General features: G+C 45.1%; 1 protein-coding gene across 2 annotated transcripts; it reads right to left on the reverse strand.

Moving 5' to 3' along the window:
* Window positions 1-10,010: 10,010 nt before the first annotated feature.
* NCR1 (natural cytotoxicity triggering receptor 1) lies at window positions 10,011-15,598 on the reverse strand. 2 transcript variants are annotated; one of them, XM_067719211.1, is made up of 7 exons: window positions 15,565-15,598; window positions 15,447-15,482; window positions 14,986-15,270; window positions 12,384-12,662; window positions 12,073-12,120; window positions 10,543-10,590; window positions 10,011-10,415 (listed from the first exon to the last, which is right to left on the reverse strand). In XM_067719211.1, the coding sequence occupies exons 1-7, from the start codon at window positions 15,596-15,598 to the stop codon at window positions 10,204-10,206; spliced, it is 942 nt and encodes a 313-aa protein (XP_067575312.1). In that variant the 3' UTR covers window positions 10,011-10,203. The 2 variants fall into 2 exon arrangements, with proteins under 2 accessions (XP_067575312.1, XP_067575311.1); XM_067719210.1 differs by having other exon boundaries at window positions 15,396-15,482.
* Window positions 15,599-20,447: the final 4,849 nt, after the last annotated feature.

The following is a 20,447-nucleotide window of genomic DNA, read 5'->3' on the forward strand; positions in this document are numbered from 1 at the left end:
TTTACCTTTCATATCCCTTTCACATTATTCCTTCTGTGCCATATTTTTTGTGGGTTAAACATCACATTAGTTCTTTCAACCCATCAACTAGAAGATAAAGACCCCAAGTTAACGTAGATCTATGAACTCAAGTACGGAGGTAGTATGGCTTACCTTAGTTGCTCGTTGATCCCAGGAAGGACCCAATTTCTTTCTCTGTTGCATTGCCATCCTTAGCAGGCCCTTATTAAGATAAATCTGCTCAAACACTCAAGGCTGCTGTGGTATTTGGGGTGACGCTCAGCTGATACTAACTTAAATCAGGCTTTCGGATACCGGTGTTTAGTGGGACCTGGTTAGGCAAGGATTTCAAAGGAATAGATGATGGAGGAATTGAGTATGGATCAGAAGGAGTGATCACGGTATTAGAGGTGAGGCTGACGGAGTCAAAAGTCAGCATTCTCCTTGAGTACAAAGCTCTTGGGTAGGATTTCTGTTTTTTAAAAAAGATACAGGGACTTCCCTGGTGGCGCGGTGGTTAAGACTCTGCGCTCCCAATGCAGGGGGTCTGGGTTCGATCCCTGGTCAGGGAACTAGATCCTGCAACTAAGAAATCCGCATGCCGCAACTAAGGAATGGGCGAGCCGCAACTAAGGAGCCCGCCTGCTGCAACGAAGACCCAGCACAACCAAAATAAATAAATAAATATTTTTAAAAAGATACAAATATAGTCGAGAGAGGTTGTGGTTGACAGTGTCTGGGCCAGACCTTCCCAGAATTTTAAATACATTCTGATTGACACTCTGCAGCAGTTCATTCCCCCCTGCCCCCCAAAGACCATGTTATTTTATCTATTTATAAAGAAGGAAACAGGGAGAGGACTCCCTGCCACTGAGCATGATTTTGCCCCCAATCTGGCAATATCTGGAGACTTAAAAAATCATGGCATGATACACATCACATCAATGTTAGCATTTTCATCGTCTTCAGGTATACAATTCAGCAGCATTCAGTGTATGCACAACATTGCGCCACCAGCACCACCATCTAGTTCCAGGACTTTTTCGTCACCCAGAGGAACCCCTGTACCCGTTAATCTACTTTGTCTCTATGGATTTGACTACTCTGGATTTTTCTGGGTCACACAACCGGCTGTGCTGCTGGCTTCTAGTGGGCAGAGGCCAAGGGTGCTGCTAAACACCCTGAGGTTGAAAACCCCACTGCAGATGGACAGCATGTGATGTCTTCAGGATATTGCACCCTTCCACGGGTCCCCAGCTGGGTAAAGACAAGACCTAGGAGGGGTAGTGTCTCTTCCTTCGAGAGAGCAGGTGTTAAAAACCTCAGCCTTGTGGTGTCAGGAGGGCCTCCCTCAGCATCCCAGCCTCAGTCCCTTCATGGCTCAGCTCTGCTGGGGCCAGAGGGCTTGAATGGTTGCAGAATCATGGCTCATCCTCTCACCATTCTGCTCAGCCTTGGTGAGTCCCAGAGAGAAGGTGGGGGACGCCTATTACTAGAAGTGGAGGCGAACTCTTGGCTTTGGGGTTGGTCTCACCAGGGCTCTCTTCCAGGCCATGCGTATGAACCAGGAGACCAAGGCATGGGAAGGCGAGTCCTTCCCCCAAGGGGATACTTATCTAACCTCTTGTGGGTTTTTTTAGCAGTCAGAACACACACAACATTTATCATTTTCTCTCTTACGTAGGTGTAGTTTTTGGTACCCCAAAATTGTTACAATGGTAACATCAAGGATCACTGATCACGGATAATAATAAGAATAAAGCATAATAATATTAAAAAAGTTTGAAATAAGGCAAATATGACCAAAATGTGACAGAGAGAAAGTGAGCAAACACTGTTGTAAAAATGGCACTGGTAGACCTGCTCGACAGAGTTGCCGCAAACCTTTAATTTGTTTAAAAACAAAAGAAAACAAAACAAAAAACAAAACCTGCAAAGCATAATCAAACAAGGTATGCCTGTATTTCATTCTTTTTCACTGCTGAGTTCACTCTGTTTACTCTTTGTTTTTTTAAAGATTTTTTTTTTTGGTGTGGGCCATTTTTGAAGTCTTTATTGAATTTGGTATAATATTGCTTCTGTCTTATGTTTTGGTTTTTTGCCTGCGAGGCGTGTGGGATCTTAGCTCCCCTACCAGGGATTGAACCTGCACCCTATGCATTGGAAGGCGAAGTCTTAACCACTGGACCGCCAGAGACGTCCCACACTCTGTCTGTTTATTCTTTCACATTATGCTGTAGAGACAAGCAAAACTCATTCTCCTGCTGATGGACTTTGGGCCATTCCCATTACCTGTTGATTTAGAACTGTGTCCTGAGGCACCGGGGAGGTATGCAAGGTCCACTCGGGATTAGCTGCTAAAGCAGAGGTCAGAACCGCCATGTTACACCTCGCTGGGAGAGTTGACTAGCTTTCCAGGGGCTGCAGCATCAGTGTTAAGGGAGAGGCAACCAAGGTTAAGTCAGAAACCAGTAAACCAGAGGCCGTCACAGCTGCCTGAGAGTGGCTGATGGGAACCTCAGCTTCTTCTGGAGTTTAGGTGATGCTAAACACTAAGCAAGTAACACTCTTGTTTTGCACAAGGCGCTTGTGAAAGACAGAGTTGGGGTTATAAAGTCACTTCTGTAAGAGGCTCAGTAAGAAGGATGGCACGGAGAGCTGAATCCAGGGAGACTCAGGGCTTGATACTTCTTTCCAGGATTACTTGCCAGACCTTCTCTTTCAGCAGTTCGGATTCCTGGATTCCGAACAAGAGGTCTGTGATCACCAAGTGTCTGGGTCCTCCAGAAGTGGAACATTCCATCACGGTCCGGGGGCGAGGGGTGGGGAAACCTTCACACTTAAGGTAGAGGGAAACCTCCAGTGTCCAGAGCACAGACCCAACGCACATCTAAGAGATGGATCCAGTTAGAGCGGGGAGATACCATTCTTTCTATGGAGGCAGAGGACCCTGATCAGAGCTCAGTGACCCAATGGAACAGTCGATGACGGGTGAGCAAAACTCACACGGACATTTAGGTCAGGGCTGGGCTGGGATCTGTTGTCTCCAGCAGATCCACTGCCTGACATCCCATCCTAAATCTCAATCCATTTGGGTCGCGTTGACTCTTCACTCAGAGCATGCCCAGCTCCTATTCCGGGACCCAGGCTAGATTCCGGGATCTCTCTCCAGCCCAGTAGTTCTCAAATGGGGTGATTCTTCTCTCTCCTCGCCCCCACGTCAAGAGACATTTGGGGCTGTTACAACTCGGGGAGGTGGTGCTACTGGTGGGTAGAGTCCAGAGATGCTGCTAAACGTTGTGCAGTGCACACTACGGCACCCTCCCCCACTCCGTACAGCGAAGAATTATCTAGCCCCGAAAGTCAACAGTGCCAAGGTTGAGAAACCCTGGTTTACAGGGTTCTTGCCCCCAAAATGACCACCATCTTTGACCACTCAATCTGGGGGAAAAGGCAGGGTTCCAAGTCTGGGGCAATTCTGCAAACTCCGCTTAGGGTAAGACACCCCTCTTTTTAGAAGACTGGCAATAGGGTCCACGTCAATGAGAAGAGAGGAAGCAAAGCTGGAGAGGATAAATAGACCGAGATATTTTACAAAGAAAAAGATGAACCAAAAAGTCCTTTATTTGGCCCTGCTGACCTCTTTGCTCCCCTTTCAGCCGGGTTTCCCCTTGCTCGCTCTGTTGCAGTCGTGCTGGTGGGTGTCTTGCTACTTCCCTGCCTTGGGCTCTCCACCTGCTGTTCTTTCTGCCTGCTGGGTGAGCGTTTTTGTGGCATTTCAGTATTTGATGTGACCGCCCTTCTCAGCACAGTCAACACGTCCTCACCCAGCTGACCACCAGATCTCATGGATGTCCGTCCCCCATCACACCCACCTTTTTCCATCACCCTATTTATGTCCTTACAAGCCAGGGGTTCTTATCTGGGTGGCTCTTAATGTTGTCCTCAAGGAGACATTTGGCACTGTCCAGAGAGACTTGGTTGTCACACATTGGGTGGGTGAGTGGTCCTGGCGTCTAGTGGGCAGAGGCCAGGAATGCTACTGACACCAAGCAATGCTTAGGACAGTCCCTGCTATGCACTGGATTGTGTCCAAATGCACATGTTGAAGCCCTAACCCACCAATGTGACTCTATTTAGAAGAGATACAGGGCTTCCCTGGTGGCGCAGTGGTTAAGATCCCGCCAGCCAATGCAGGGGACACGGGTTCAAGCCCTGGTCTGGGAAGATCCCACATGCCGTGGAGCAACTAAGCCTGTGTGCCACAACTACTAAGCCTGCGCTCTAGAGCCCACGAGCCACAGCTCTTGAAGCCTGGGTGCCTAGAGCCCGTGCTCTGCAACAAGAGAAGCCACCACGATGAGTAGCCCGTGCATCGCAACAAAGAGTAGCCCCCGCTCACCACAACTAGAGAAAGCCCGCGTGGAGCAATGAAGACCCAACGCAGCCAAAGACAAATAAATAAAATAAATAACATTTTTAAAAATATTAAAAAAAAGAAACAGATTCGGGCATCTATCATAGAGAAATTGAAACCATGGCATTAAATGAAGTCAACCAGGCTTGCGTTCAGAGAAACGTGGGTCCACCATAGAAGCTTAAAGCTCTGGCATTGGAGAGCCCGAAAACTCGGTGGTGGAGGGACTGTCAGAAGTGAGTAGGGACAGGTGTCAGAAAAAGCCATCGAAGTGACTATTTCAAGGAGGAAGTGGTCGTATACAAGTACCAGAAGAACAAAATAAGGGTTGAGGAGTGTCCACTGAGAGTTCCAGGAAACACATTAGTGTTTGTGACAGAAGCAGCTTCTGAGGAAGTGTGGGGTGAGAAACCAGTTTCTAGTGGTTGAGGAACAAGTGTGAAGAGGCAAAGCAAAGACCGCCCATGTGGGGAATATCTCAGGGCAACTGGTCGCCCCGCCCATGGGCCAGGAATAGTAGAAGGGGATGGACATTCTCCGAGTAATCGTATCCGTGTTCTGAAGCTTTAGTTCCTTTTCCTAACTCAGAGTTAGGAAACTTTGGTGCCAGTGGTGATGGTGTAACAACTGTGGAGCACTGAGAAGTCCCTAGGACGGGGGACTTCCCTGACGGTCCAGAGGTTAAGACTTCGCCTTCCAATGCAGGGGGTGCGGGTTCGATCCCTGGTCTGGGAGCTAAGATCCCACATGCCTCATAGCCGAAAAACCAAACCATAAAACAGAAGCAATAGTGTAACAAATTCAATAAACACTTTAAAAAGGGTCCACATCAAAAAAAAATCTTAAAAAAATAAACCCGTAGCATGACGTCATGAACTCATGTATTACTAAGAAGGAGCTATTGTTCCCTCCTTTCGGCAAATGTAAGGTGAAAATAGAAAGGACGTATCTTGCCTCAGGAACACAGGTGTTAATGGAGGTCGAATTTGGTCCTTTCCCCCACCTCCTGATTCTTCCGTGCACCTGTTGTATGAAACGGGATGATGGAAGCAGGTAGGGAAGGCAGACTGGAGATCCAGTCTTGGTGTTGTAATGGGGAAGATGAAAGAACTTGGGGGTAAACACAGAAGGAAGAGAGGCAGGGCTGGGGTAGGGAAAGGAGATGCCATCTCAGCCTTCAAACCTCACCTTTCCTAATACCCATGAGACCAGGCAACGGTAGCATCAACCCGCAGAAACAGATCACCAAATGTGAGGGCACCTTGAGAAGGAGAGATAGGTTAGATCAGTGCTGTGATGGAGTGATGAGTGTGCCTGCTTAAAAAAAAAAATTATATATATATATATATTTCAGCCATGAGAAAGAAGGAAGGAAATTTTGCCATTTATGACAAAAAGGATGGACCTTGAGGGCATTATGCTAAGTGGAATAAGTCAGAGAAAGACAAATACTGTATGATATCACTTAAATGTGGACCCTAAAAATCCATACTCGTAGAAACAGAGAGCAGAATGGTGGTGCGTAAAGGCTGGGGGGTGGAGGAAATGGGGAGCTGATGTTTAAGGGTACAAACTTGCAACTAGTAGACAAATAAGTCCTGGAGACCTAGTGCCCGGTATAGTGATGACAGACAACAGTATCGTATGATCATCATCAGACTTGGTAAGAGAGCAGGTCTTAATTATTCCAACCACAAAAAGGAAGTGGCAGCTATGTGATGTGATGGAGGTGTTGGCTAATGCTACAACGGCAATCCTTTCACAATAGGTAAATGTATCAAAGCAACACATTGTATACCTTAAACCTACACAATATTCTATGTCGATTATATTTCAATGAAAAGGAAAACACTTTTCAGTTTGGGACAACAGAGGCTCTCTGATGTCTCTTGATGTTGCCCCAAATGTATCCTTTTCTTATCACACCTATCATGGTTCATCTACAGTATCAACGCCAGTGGGTGGGCATGAGGGCAAAAAAGGTCCCCTTTGTCCACCCAGGTGCCCAATTTACAAACTTCAGAGTTTTTTTTTTAAATTGGAGTACAGTTGATTTACAGTGTTGTGTCAGTTTCAGGTGTACAGCAAAGTGAATCTGTTATACATTTATCCAGTCTTTTTAGATTCTTTTCCCGTATAGGTCATTACAGAGTATTGAGTAGATTTCCCTGTGCTCTACAGTAGGTCCTTATTAGTTATCTATTTTATGTACAGTAGTGTGTGTGTGTCAATCCCAGTCTCCCAATTCATCCCTCTCCCCCTTACCTTCTGGTAACCACAAAAAACTCAGACTTCTTGTTGACCCTGCTACCTGCCCACCCATCATTTCTAAACAATAAAATGAAGTATGGCTTCTGTGCCTGGAATATGTCAAAGGTGTCTGCTTTCTCAGAGTGGTTATCGACGTTCACCTGCAATAATGTAGCAGCCTCCTAACTGATTTCACTGGATATGTTCCTTCTTATTTTTGAATGGAAACAAACTTAGCAAAAGAAGAATACAAAGGAATTTTCTAACTGGGACAATGAGTATCTACAAAAAATTATAGCAATTAGCTTACTCAATGGTAAGATATTAAAAATATTCCCCATAATATTGGTACTAAGAAAAGGGCACCTGCTATCACCACTTCTATTGATTAATGTACTGGAGGTTCTAGCCAGGTAATAAGACAGTAAAAAAAAAAAAAGAAATTAATTTTGGAAAAAAAATCCTAAAAATGTTTGAACCTAAAAATAATCTTAAATAGTCTAAAACGGTTAAGATTAAGAAGTGAGCTTTGCAAGACACATTCCATATAAAAAAATCAATTTTATTTTTATACTACCAGCAACCAACAGAAGCAATAAAATTATTTAAAGAATGATACTACTTACAAAATAAAAGTCATGTAAGTAGGGATCTCTCTGGAGGAGATGTAACTAGTGGATATTTCTGGTGGGTATCTAACAAAAGATATGCACATTCTCTACGTGGAATACTATAAGATATTATTTAGAGACGTTACTGAACATGAAGTTAAATGGTGAAATATACCACATTTAAGGTTTGAAACTTCGAAGGATGGAAAGATTGAAGAGGTGATGATTCTCTGTAAATTGATCCGTAGCTTGGATACAATCTCATGTGAAATCCAGGTGGGTGTTTTGTGAACACTGATACCCTAAAGTTAGTATTGAAATCCAAAATACGCAGAATAATCAAGGCAATCTTGAAAAATAAGGACAGAGCTAGAGAATATGTTACCAGGTCTCAAGACCTACGTGTACCTGTCACTCACAGCTGGACCTCCATCTGGCTTACCAGTATTAGTTATGGAACCTATATCGTTCTGGTTGTCAGCACTAGAACTAGGTGAGCCATTCTCAACTCTTCTGTCTCCCCCCACCTACCATGCTTTTGTTTTCTTTGCATATGTCCTTCCTCTCACTGCAGCCAGAAGGGTCTTCACACAGTGTAGAAATCACCATATTACATCCATGATCAAAATGCTTGGTGAGCTCCCTTTGCCTTAAGGATAAAATGTGCATTTATTTATGTGGCTTCCATGGCCATGGCCAGCATCGTCCACAGCTACTCTTTTCTGTCACAGTCAGAGCTCTAGTTATACTGAACGTTTTCACCCTCAGTCTTACATCTGAGCCTTTGGGTACATTGGTACAGACAGCTGCCGTCTTCCCCTTTCTTCACCCCTGCATCTCCCTCAATGTCTCTATATAATGGAATCTTTCACAGGAAGGGGCTCCAAGGGCATCCTCTAGTTCCTCTCTCACGAGACATTGATTTTCTCACTTCTTGAAGATCTCTACTCCTGGACGATAAATCCTGTTATGGTGGGGATAATGTTTGCCTTGGTGTGTTGCACTCTCACCAGTGCCTGACACACAGTAGGCTCTTATGACAAGGACTGGAATTGCTTATTACAACTCTGTTACCTTTCACTTCATTGGTAACGGAAGTACCAATATTCAGCTTGCCACAGAGCTATTTGGAAAAAAGGCTACATTGTCCACCTCCCTTGCATCTAGGTGTGGAAAGCTGTTAAGTTCTGACCATGGGGAAATAAATGAAAGTGTTTTTGGAGTGTTTCCAGTAAATCATCCTCACAAACAATTGGCCAGTACTTTACCCCCACCCTCCTCCCCTCCCTTCCTCTCTCCTTCCTTTCTTTCTCCCCATGCTTCATTTTGCGGTCTGAGATACAAGCCATGTTCAATATTTCAGAAAGAGCGTTGCAATACTTGACCCTCTGGCATTGACCCGTTGACCAGTTTTGGAAGATTTTAACCTGGACTGCCAAGGACAGCATAGGGCCATGGTGGTAAAGACCCCTCCGTCCCCTTGAGGAGCCTCCTGTGCCCAGGTCAAGCCCTGCCTTTATATCTTGACCCCTAACATATTTCTACCTGACCCATTTTTTCCTTGAGACTCTAGGTTTCTTGCCATAAACTAGGATATGGAAAGGTTGGAATGTCCTGAACCCACCCCAAACAGGTCCATCTCATCTTGAGATGAAGACTATAAATGGGGATTAGCTAGAAAGTCTTGGACCTTAGAACACCTGGTAGGTGAAGACCAGAAAGGAGAACATTCAGTATTGGGGCCGCTAGTAATGAGGTAATACTTGGTATGAGTTTTAATTGCCCTTAGTATCAGGAATAATAATGGTCATCGTGCATTGAGTAACGTACACATGTCAGAGCTTATGCTGGTTTCTGGATATTCTTGATCTCCAGATCTTCATGTTATCCCTTTGAGGTTGGAATGAATATTCGCTGATAGTTAACAGAAAATGCAGATTTAAGAACGAATTTGACCTGTGTAAGGTGTCACAATATTGAGAGGAGGCGGGGACCCACATAATGGGTATATTAGTGGGTTGACCAAGTCGAAACTCTCAAAAAGGAGAGCGTTTGTGATGCCCAGACAACATTTCAAGGACCACGCATGGGAGTCTCAAGTTCAGGTGGCACTCTGACCCCATTTATAGATCCATTTGTTCAACATACATTTCCTGAGAACTCTCTGAGTAGTGGGAACTACGAACACAGCCATTACACCTGACATGAATTTAATTCACATGAGTTCGCAGTCGATACAGGAAAATGGATACGTAGGCAGTATTAGGGTTCAAATGCTGTTGTAGAGAATTACAGGTGCTTTGGGACTATGAAAGTAGTATCTTAAGTCAAGCTGGAGGATTTGGGAAATCATCTTGGAGGAGATGATATCTACTAGGAGACCCAAAGAACAAGGCAAGGTGTGGATAAAGAAGTGGAGAAGAAGAAATCCTGCAAGGGCATAGGATAGAGGGAACTGGGGCATGGCTGCCATCCAGCCAGGACACATTGGTATAGATGTGCTGTTTGTTTATACGCCTGCATCTCCATTGACTGGTTGTTGCCTCTCCGGCTCTGGTTCTGTCTGATAAGTGCACCTATTCTGTACTGGTGGTTAAATATTTTGAATGACATGTGCAAGAGACAGCAAAGAAGAAATAGGGATAAAGACAAAAGTAGGGAGGAGATACTCCCACGGCCATGCCGTTAAAGATGTTTTCAGGAAAGACCAGAGTGGTTAAAAGTTTGGTTCGCAGGAAGCAAGTGCAACAGTACTTAGAACCTAGAAGAGACAATGGGTTTTGCCTACAGAAGAAATGTAGCGCTTTCATCCCCAACCCTCTGCCAAACTCCGTGCAGTTCTGCCTTCGTTTTCTGCGATGACTCTCTCCTCCATGGGCTCAACTCGGAGCTCCCACAGCCCAAGGGCAGGGTCAGCTTGCAGCTTTACCTGTGGCCACTGCATCTCTCGGTCATTTCTCCAGGGCTTTGTGCTCTGAACCTTCTGCATTCCTGCCTTGAAGCCCTGCTGGCTCTCTCCTGAAGCTTCTTCCTGTGAAGCCAGTCTTCAACCGGGAGCCACACGAGGGCCACCAGGACCAGGAAAACTAGGCCAATCCGAAGGAGGTTCTGGGCATTGTGACCCCAGAGGACAGGATCTGGGGTCAGAAGAACGAGAGTGATGGCTCACAGGAACCTACCAAGACCCCTTCACCCCATCTCTCTTCCTCTTTCCTTTCCCGATCTTATGTCCTTTAGCGCCTCCAGCCCCCGCTGCTGGCTTACCTTCCTGGAATTGGGTCTCTGTGGTTAACATGTAGGAGTCCCAGTGGTCTGCAGAGGATAAGGAAAGAGGAGACGTGAGGAAAAGAGATGATGTGGCCTCTTCCATCCCAGGCTCTCCTACCCTTGGTTATACTCCGTGACGTTCTATAGCTTCTCTAGGTCCACTCCTCGCACTCCAGGTCCCAGTGGCTTCATCTGGCAGGTGGAGTGGAAGAGGGCAAAGACCTACTGTATAGCACAGGGAGCTCTACTTAACGCACTGCCGTGTCCTCAGTGGAGGGGATATATGTGTATGTATGGCTGATTCATTTTGCTGTGCAGTAGACGCTAACGCAACATTGCAAGGCAACTATGGTCCGACAAAAATTAATTAAAAACAAAACAAAAGACAGACAGACCAGAGGAAGAATTCAGCTCTAGGACTCATAAGCGTGTGTCTCCAGGCGTATCTTCTGTGTGAGCCTCCGTTTCCTCGTTTCCTCATTAAGTCAACCGCCATCCCTTCTTCTTTGTCCCACTGGTCACGTCATTCAGTCTTTTTTTGTTTTTTTTTTTTATGATTCTATATATACGGCATTCTTTTTTTTTTCACACACACACACTGTATTTTATTTTTACAAGAGATAAATAAACTGACACCAGGCATTGGAAATGGATGACCACCACAAAAGCAACAATGATTGCAATTACCAAACACGAAACACTCACACTATGTCATAATATTGACATTCAGTCCAGGAATCCTCCACTGTACGTCATTCAGTCTTAACCAAACTTCTTCAAGGTCCTCAGTGAGCTGCCTCAGCCCACCACACCCCTGCCATCCCCCCTCTGACATCATTTCCAGTCCACTGGGCTCTTTTATCACCCTGCCCATCTTTCTGCCTTAGCGCATAGGCCTAAGGACTCATGCCCTCAACTCTTTCAGCTCTTTTCTTTCTTTCTTCCTTCCTTCCTTCCCTTTCTTTCTTTCTTTCTCCTCCCTCCCTCCCTCCCTTCCTTCCTTCCTTCCTTTGTCTTTATTGAATTTGTTACAGTATTGCTTCTGTTTTATGTTTTGGTTTTTTGGCCTCGAGGCAGGTGGGATCTTAGCTCCCCGGCCAGGGATCGAACCCGCATCCCTGCATTGGAAGGCGAAGTCTTAACCACTGGACCGCCAGGGAAGTCCCTCAGCTCTTTGCTTGAAGCCTCCTTCTCTGTGAGGCCAGTGTGGACAACTCTGTTCAGTGCTGCCACCTGCCCTCCTCCCCATCACCGTAATGCCATTCGTTCTACATTGTCCTTTTCCACATCGTCATTTCCTCCTTGTGTGCTGTGTCATCGATTGATGTATCCTGACTTAGATTCATGGTCTGCCTTCTCCCGCTAGAGTACGAGTGCCACACAAGCAAGGATCTCTGGTTGACCAATAGAACTGTAGTTCATGGCATACGCTATACACTCAAGGGATATCGTGAACGAATGCCAGGGTTTTAGTGTCACTGGGAGGCTTTGAGTCCTTCCCCAAGTTTAGAAGTCCGTGTTACTCACCAGAAGAGGTGTGCTCTGTGGGCGCAAAGGTGGTGTCCCCGGCATCTCCTGGCAATGGAGACAAGGAGAAAAATCAAGGGATCTGGTCTTTCCACTTATTCTCTACACTCCGCCCCCCGCCCGCCACCTCTCTGGCGATATTCCTCATGAGCTATCAAATGGGCCTCTGGGAGATCAACGTGGATGAGGGCATTGGTGAAAAGTACCCCCTGTGCGTCTTCCCACCTGCCTCTTTGCTGCCTCTCTCATTATTTGGGGGGTCAGTTAGGGATCCAGAAAGGACACAGGGTAAAACTGGGGGGTGTCCTCACCTTTGACCAGGAGCTTCACAGGCTCACTGGGGAAAGACCATGCATGTGTGTTATAGGAGCCAAAACATCTGTACGTGCCTCTGTGAGCTGTGCTCACAGGGCCCATGGGGAACTCCGCCTGGATGTTCCCGTATCTGCGCTGTGGGCGGCTGGATCTTCCCTCCTTGAGCAGAAAGAAGGTGCTTGTTGCTGTTTCTAGGCGGCAACGGAAGGTCACTTCCTCTCCTGAGATCACCTCGGGTCTGGGTTGAACTGAGAGGGTGGGTGTGTCATACAGTCCTGCGAGAGAAGGTGGCTGGTAGGTAAAGAACGTAACTTTTTTTTGACCAGGCGACATGTGGGATCTTAGTTCCCCGACCAGGGGTTGAACCCACGCCCACTTCATTGGAAGTGGCGGAGTCTTAACCACTGGACCACCAGGGAAGTCCCGGTAAAGAGCATCTTTATCCTGCCTCCTATATCCCCCATCCCTCTTCTCCTTAGGACCGGGATATCGCTCCCCAGAATCTTGGTCTCTTCTTCTGTGTCCTGGGTTTGTCTCGGTCATGGACATACCCTCCCTGATCTCTCCCTTCACGACTGAGACAGTTGCTCCCCTAGCTTCCAGGAGTGTTAAGATGAATCTCTTTCTAACGATACAGATGAACTTATTTGCAAAGCAGAAATAGAGGCACAGCTGTAGAGAACAAATGTATGGATACCAAGGGTGGCTGGGATGAATTGGGAGATTGGGATCGACATATATACACTATTGATACTACGTATAAAATAGATAACTAATGAGAACCTACACTGTAGAGCACAGGGGACTCTACTCGATGCTCTGCGGTGGCCTAAATGGGGAGGAAATCCAAAAAAGAGGGGACATATGTATACGTATAGCTGATTCACTTTGCTGTACAGCAGAAACTAACACAACATTGTAAAGCAACTCTACCTCAATAAAAATTAATTTAAAAAAGATGACTCTCTGGGAATCGCCCTACGTCATCGGTCCTCAGTGTTTGGTCCTTGGGACCAGCAACCTCCGCGTCGTCAGGAACCTTGTTAGAAATGCAAATTGCCAAGCTCTACCCCAGACCTACTGCCTCAGAAACTTAGGAGAGCAGCCATCTGTGTTTTAAAACATCATTATCACTTTTAGTCATAGTAAAATATACATAAATCTACCATCTTAAGTATTTTTTTGTGTGTGTGTGTGAGGTATGTGGGCCTCTCCCTGCTGTGGCCTCTCCCGTTGCAGAGCACAGGCTCCGGACGCGCAGGCTCAGCGGCCATGGCTCACGGGCCCAGCCGCTCCCCGGCATGTGGGATCTTCCCGGACCGGGGTACGAACCCTTGTCCCCTGCATCGGCAGGCGGACCCTCAACCACTGTGCCACCAGGGAAGCCCCATCTTATTTTTAATTTTTTTTTTGTATTTTTAATTGTACAGTTCTGTGGTATTAAGTACATCAACATCGTTGTACAACCATTATCACCATTAGTCTCCGGAACGCTTTTCATCTTGCATAACTGAAAGTCTGTACCCGTTAAACACTAACTCTTCACTCCCCCTTCCCCCAGCCCCTGCTAACCACCATTCTCATTTCTGCCTCTGAATTTGAGTATTTTAAGTACCCCATGTAAATGGAAATGTACACTTATTGATCCTTTGAGGACTGGCTTATTTCACTCAATATAACGCCCTCAAGTTCATCCATGTTGTATCATGTGTTAGAATTTCCTTCCTTTTTAAGGCTGAATGATACTCAGTTGTATGGATGGACCACATTTTCTCCATCCATTCATTCACTGATAGGCAAAGGATGTTTCCACCTTCTGGCTATTATGAATAATGCTTCCATGAACATGGTCTCACTGAAGTCATCTGTGCGTCTGCAAGCCCTACAGGTGATTCTGATATCTACTAAAGTTTGAGAACCATATCCCTCAACTGAAGGGAACTATCTGACCCAAGCTTACCTGGCCAGCCAGTCACCTTAACCCCATTTACTTTGTCTTTTTTCCATACCACCGTTTCGCCCTCACATGCTATATAATTGATTTGAATTTCCTGACTTTGACTCATGGTCTGTCTTCTGCTAGAATACAAGAACCACAAAAGCAAGGGTATTTGTCTGCAATCTCCCTAAGAGTGGTTCCCAGCCAATCACTGTTTGATGCAGTGGGGGGTACAGAGCTTCCAGCCTCATTTCAATACTATTCTGAAAGGCCACCCAGGTCCAGAGTCCCACATCTGCTCGGCCGAGGTCTCAGGGGAAGCTGCATCACAGTCCAACCTCCCCTTCGGCCCAGCCTGTCCCCCTCACTCATCACAGGTGTGACGTTTGAGGACACTCCACAGTAATCCCCTCTGTGCACGAATATCCATCTCAGAGCCTCTTTTCTGAAGAACCTAAGACAGATCTGCTTCTGGGACATAGAGACAATTCTCTAAAGATAATCCCTGTAGGAAATAATCAACCCTCAACATTACCCTCGAGACAAATACTAGTATCTGAGTGAGGCTTGGAAGAGAGCAAAGGAGATGAACAAGGGATGACCCTGCCCAGGAGTCAGGCTGAGGCGTTGACTCTACAGATATGCAGTGGGACAGTTACCTGTTACCACCAGATCCAGAGGGTCACTGGGCTCTGACCAGAGCTCCCCACTTCGATAGAAGCACCTGTACTGCCCTGCAGTCTGTGAGGTCATGGACGGGATGGGGAACTTGACTCTGTTTGACATTCCAGGTGACTTCGGTCTCTTGAAGGCAGAAAGGCCTCCCTCAAAGTGCAGTTGGTACTCAGCGGCCTCGTGAGTTCCTTGACACCAGATGATGGCCAGTTTTCCTTCTGGAATCATGAAACTGGGTTTGACCCAGATGACAGGTTTGGAGAGAGTCTCTGGAAAGGAATCAGAGGCTGGAGTTCCAGATAAAGGCCCTGCTCACCCTACTTTCCACCCAGCTGCTGGTCTCAAGCCCTCCTAGCAAGCCAGAGCCCCTGCCCTCTCTTTCAGTTGTTCTCACGTGGGTACTTAGTCTCAAACCAGACGCTGGGGCTTTGAAGGAAGGACTCACGCTTCTGGGTGCTGGTCCCCTGGCTCAGAGACAGCCCTGGAAAACAGGAATCATGAGATATATCGCCCCATCCACACGAGACCCCTGAATTCCATCTCTCTTCCATGCAAGAACTCACCAAGAAAGAGAAGGGCAGCAAGTGCAGAAGGCATAGCTCAGATTGTGCCTGGCTAATGTGGAGAGCTGGGGGGAGACTGAGTCCAGCAGGCCAGGGAGAGGCACAGGATGTGGTGAGTGAAGCCCAGCGCCAATCACCACGGGACTTTCACACTGACTTTTTTATGAGAAGATTCAAAGATCTCCCCCCACCTCTGGCCATCGGGTATAAGGAGAGGAAATGGTCCCCATGACACATCTGATCATATATGTGGTTTCTAACCAGAACCTCTGATAGTTGTCTGCCCGAACTGAAACTCATTTCGGGGTCAACTTCTAAATTTTGAAATATGGACATTATGCCCAGGGAAGGCATAGGGTAGTGTGCAGAGCAAAAGCCTTAGAGTCATTAAAAAAAATAGGTGTTTGGGCTTCCTTGGTGGCGCGGTGGTTGAGAGTCCGCCTGCCGATGTAGGGGACACGGGTTCGTGCCCCGGTCCGGAAAGATCCCACATGCCGTGGAGCGGCTGGGCCCGTGAGCCATGGCCACTGAGCCTGCGCGTCTGGAGCCTGTGCTCCGCAATGGGAGAGGCCACAGCAGTGAGAGGCCTGCGCACCGCAAAAAAAAAAAAAAAAAAAAGGTGTTTTTCACTTTGGCTCCCCTGGGTACATTCATGTGCTTGGATGTTAACTGGTTTCATCAGAATAGAATGATAATACTACCTTCTTCAAAGATTTGTTATAATGTTTCAATAAATAATATTTTTAAGCAAAAATATATTTTATTTGTTACATAATGACATTCCTGTAGTCTTTTATAAAGCAGAAATTAAATTTTAAACTATTAAGTACTTAATATTAAAATATTGTCTGTTATAAAGCAGAAATTAAATATTAAAATATTAGGTACTTTAAAATATTAAGTACTTAAATATTAAGATATTAAGTATTAATATTAAGTAGTATAATATTAATATATTAAGTACTTAATATATTTTAAATGCAAAATGTGTCCTCTGTTCTTTTTTTAAGGGTCTAAATAATTTTAAATTAATTAATTACTTAATTGAAGTATAGTTGATCAACAGTATTGGATTTGTTCCAGGTGGACAGCACAGTGATTCACTATTTTTGCAGATTATCCTCCATCATAAATTATTACAAGATAATGGCTATAATTCCCTGTGCTATATAGTGTATTCTTGTTGCTTATCTATTTTATACATATTAGTTTGTATCTCTTAATCCCATACCCTATATTTTTCCGGACCCCCTTCCCTCTTCCGTTTGGTAACCACTAGTTTGTTTTCTGTGTCTGTGAGTCTGTTTCTGTTTTGCATATACATTCATTTGTATTATTTTTTAGAGTCTACATATAAGTGATAGCATATAGTATTTGTCTTTCTCTGTCTGACTTATTTCACTAAGCATAATGTTCTCTAGGTTCATCTATGTTGCTGCCAATGGTAGAATTTCATTCTATTTTATGGCTGAGTAATATTCCACTGTGTGTGTGTGTGCGTGTGCGCGTGTGTATCTATCACATATATCACATCTTCTTAATCCAGTCGTCTGTTGATGGACACTGGGGTTGCTTCTGTGTCCTGACTATTGTAAACAGTGTTGCTGTGGACATTAGGATGCATGTATGTTTTTGAATCAGTGCTTTCATTTGTTCCGGATGTATACCCAGGTGCGGAATTGCTGGATCATATGGTAGTTTTATTTTTAATTTTTTGAGGATCCTCCGTACTGTTCTCCATAGTGCCTACACCAATTTACATTCCCACCAACAGTGTAGGAGGGTTCCCTTTTCTCCCCACCCTCTCCAGCATTTATTATTTGTAGACTTTTTGATGGTGGCCATTCTGACAGGTGTGAGGGGATATCTCAGTGTTGTTTTGATTTGCACCTCTCTGATAATTAGAGATGTTGAGCATCTTTTCACACGCCTGTTGGCCATCTGTGTGTCATCTTCCCTGTATCTGTGGTGCACTGGTAGGTGGTGTGGACCCTCGCCTGTCTGACTGTCAGGCCCTGCCTCGCATGGTGGCTGCTTACCCACTGGTGGGCAGGCCCAGGTTCCAGGGTGGCTTCTTGTGGGACCCCAGGGATCCTGGGGCTGGTGGTGTCCCACTGTGGATGGTTTCCTTTGCTGTGCAGAATCTTTTTAGTTTTATGTAGTCCCACTTGTGTATTTTTGCTTTTGTTGCCTGTGCTTTTGGTGTCATATCCAAAAAAATTATTGACAAGATCAATGTTACGGTACATTTTTTCTTATGTTTTCTACTGGGAGTGTTAGTGTTTGGGGTTTTATGTTTAAGTCTTTTTTTAAAAAAGTAAATTTATTTATATATATATATTTTGGCTGCGTTGGGTCTTCGTTACTGCATGAGGGCTTTCTCTAGTTGTGGCGAGCGGGGGCTGCTCTTCATTGTGGTGCGCGGGCTTCTCATTGCAGTGGCTTCTCTTGTTGAGGAGCACGGGCTCTAGACACACGGGCTTCAGTAGTTGTGGCACGCAGGCTCAGTAGTTGTGGCCCACGTGCTTAGTTGCTCCGCGGCATGTGGGATCTTCCCCAACCAGGGCTTGGAGCTGTGTCCCCTGCATTGGCAGGCGGATTCTTAACCACTGCGCCACCAGGGAAGTCCCTATGTTTAAGTCTTTAATCCATTTTAAGTTAACTTTTATGTGTGGTGTAAAAAAGCGTCGAATTTCATTCTTTCACAGATGTTTTCTTCCAGGCCGTGGCTTTTCATTTCTCTTGATACTGTCTATCACAGAGTAGCATTTTTAAATTTTAATCAATCCCAGCTTATCGATTTTTCCTCTCATGGATCATGTCTTTGGTGTTGTATCTAAAAAGGCATCACAAAACCCAAGATCGTCTATGTTGTTTTCTAAGAGTTTTGTAGTTTTCGTTTTACATTTAGGTCTGTGATCCATTTTGAGTTCGCTTTTGTGAAGGATGTAAGGTCTGTCTAGATTCATGTTTTTGCGTGTGGATGTCCGGGTGTTCCAGCCCCGTTTGTTGAAGAGAGTCTCTTTGCTCCACTGTATTGCTCTTGTTCCTTTGTGAAAAATCAGTTGACTGTATTTATATGGGTCTATTTCTGAGCTATCTATTCCATTCTGTTGATCTATTTGTCTATTTTTTGGTCAATGACACACTCTCTTGGTTATTTATAGTAATTCTTGAAGTTGGTATGGAAATGGGGGCGAGTGCTACCCCCGCATCACATAATAGTAATGATACTTTCCTCCTCTATTTTTCGCTATGGAGCTCACCAACTCAGAGTGGAACAGTTTATTCCAGCAGTGTGCAAAGATCTGAAGATAAAATCATCTTGAGAGGCAAGGTTTCTGGTAACCAGACTTGAAAAACATTTCCTATGTGTAGGCACTGTTCTGAGTGGCTGGCATCATTCATTCATTGAATTCTCATGATAACCCGATGAAGTTGACAGCATTTACTCCACCATTTCCAGATAAGGAACTGAAACACAAATAAGGTAAATAAATGCCATGTTTTATCCAGCTCATTAGAGGGGTTGGGTGACCATCTTAGGGGAATATGCTCTGAACCTGGAGTGTCTTCCCTGGACACCACATACTAAGGGCAGTCATGCCATCCATTCTCCCTACGTTTGCCTCTGGTTTCTCAGGTACTTCTCTGTATCTATTTAGTCCAGCCCCAGTTTTCACCTTAAGCTCACACCTGTGCTCCTAGGACTATCCCCGTATGCACACTGTAAGCCCTGTTGGAGATGATGGATTTCAAGTCATGACTCAGCCACTGAGGGTGTTACTAATAATTTAATCATTTTTGATAGTTGAAGAAACTCAACTTAATTGAGATATAATATACATACTATACAATTTACCATTTAAAGTGTAGAATTCAGTGGTTTTTATTATATTGAGAGTTGCTCAACCATCACCATAATCTAATTTCAGAACTTTTTAATCACCCCCCCCCAAAAAAAAACCCCCTCCAATACCCACTAGCACTCACTGTCCAATACCCCCTCACTCTCCCAGCTTTGGGCAACCACTAATCTACTTTCAGTTTCTATAGACCACAAAGAACTTTTTAAAAATTGTGGCAAAACATACATAACACAAAATTTACCATTTTAACCATTTTTAAAAGTTTTTTTTTATTATGGTAAAAAGCTCCACATACATGAAATTTATCACCTTTACCTTTTTTTTTTTGTTTTGCGGTACCCGGGCCTCTCACTGTTGTGGCCTCTCCCGTTGCGGAGCACAGGCTCCGGACGCGCAGGCTCAGCGGCCATGGCTCACGGGCCCAGCCGCTCCGCAGCATGTGGGATCTTCCCGGACCGGGGCACGAACCCGTGTCCCCTGCATCGGCAGGCAGACTCTCAACCACTGCACCACGAGGGAAGCCCGCCTTTACCACTTTTAAGTGTACAGTTCAGTGGCAACTAGGACATGTACATCATCATGTAATCATCACCACTATCCAGCTCTAGAATTTTTCATCTTCCCAGACCGAAACTCTGTGTCCACATCTTCATATCATTATCCAAATCATACCATTCCTGAGCCTCTGTTTGCTCGTGTGACATGACTGTCACATGATTGATTGAATTAAAATTGATTAAATTAAAATTCACGGCGTTACAGTATGCTCATATAAATGAAACGACCAGCATAATGCCTAACTTAGAACTGAAAGTCATGTATACGGAAAATAATCTAAAAAAGAGTGGATATATGTATATGTATAGCTGATTCCCTTTGCTGTACAGCAGAAACTAGCACAACATTGTAAAGCAACTATACTCCAATAAAAATTTTTAAAAAAACCCTTAAAGTCATGGATTGTAAGCCGCCATACACCTTGCCCTTAAGCAAAGACCTTAACTTAAATCAGTC

The sequence above is a fragment of the Pseudorca crassidens genome, chromosome 20 (assembly GCF_039906515.1).
Source record: "Pseudorca crassidens isolate mPseCra1 chromosome 20, mPseCra1.hap1, whole genome shotgun sequence".
NCBI lineage: Eukaryota > Metazoa > Chordata > Mammalia > Artiodactyla > Delphinidae > Pseudorca > Pseudorca crassidens.

Excerpts from the sequence above, each read along its gene's own strand:
- NCR1 (XM_067719210.1), bottom strand. The coding sequence starts at position 15,598 with ATGCCTTCTGCACTTGCTGCCCTTCTCTTTCTTG. Across the intron at positions 10,591-12,072 it reads CACAGAGCACACCTCTTCTG|ACCACTGGGACTCCTACATG; the intron begins GTGAGTAACACG and ends TATCCTCTGCAG. Across the intron at positions 10,416-10,542 it reads AGAGACCCAATTCCAGGAAG|ATCCTGTCCTCTGGGGTCAC; the intron begins GTAAGCCAGCAG and ends TTCTGACCCCAG.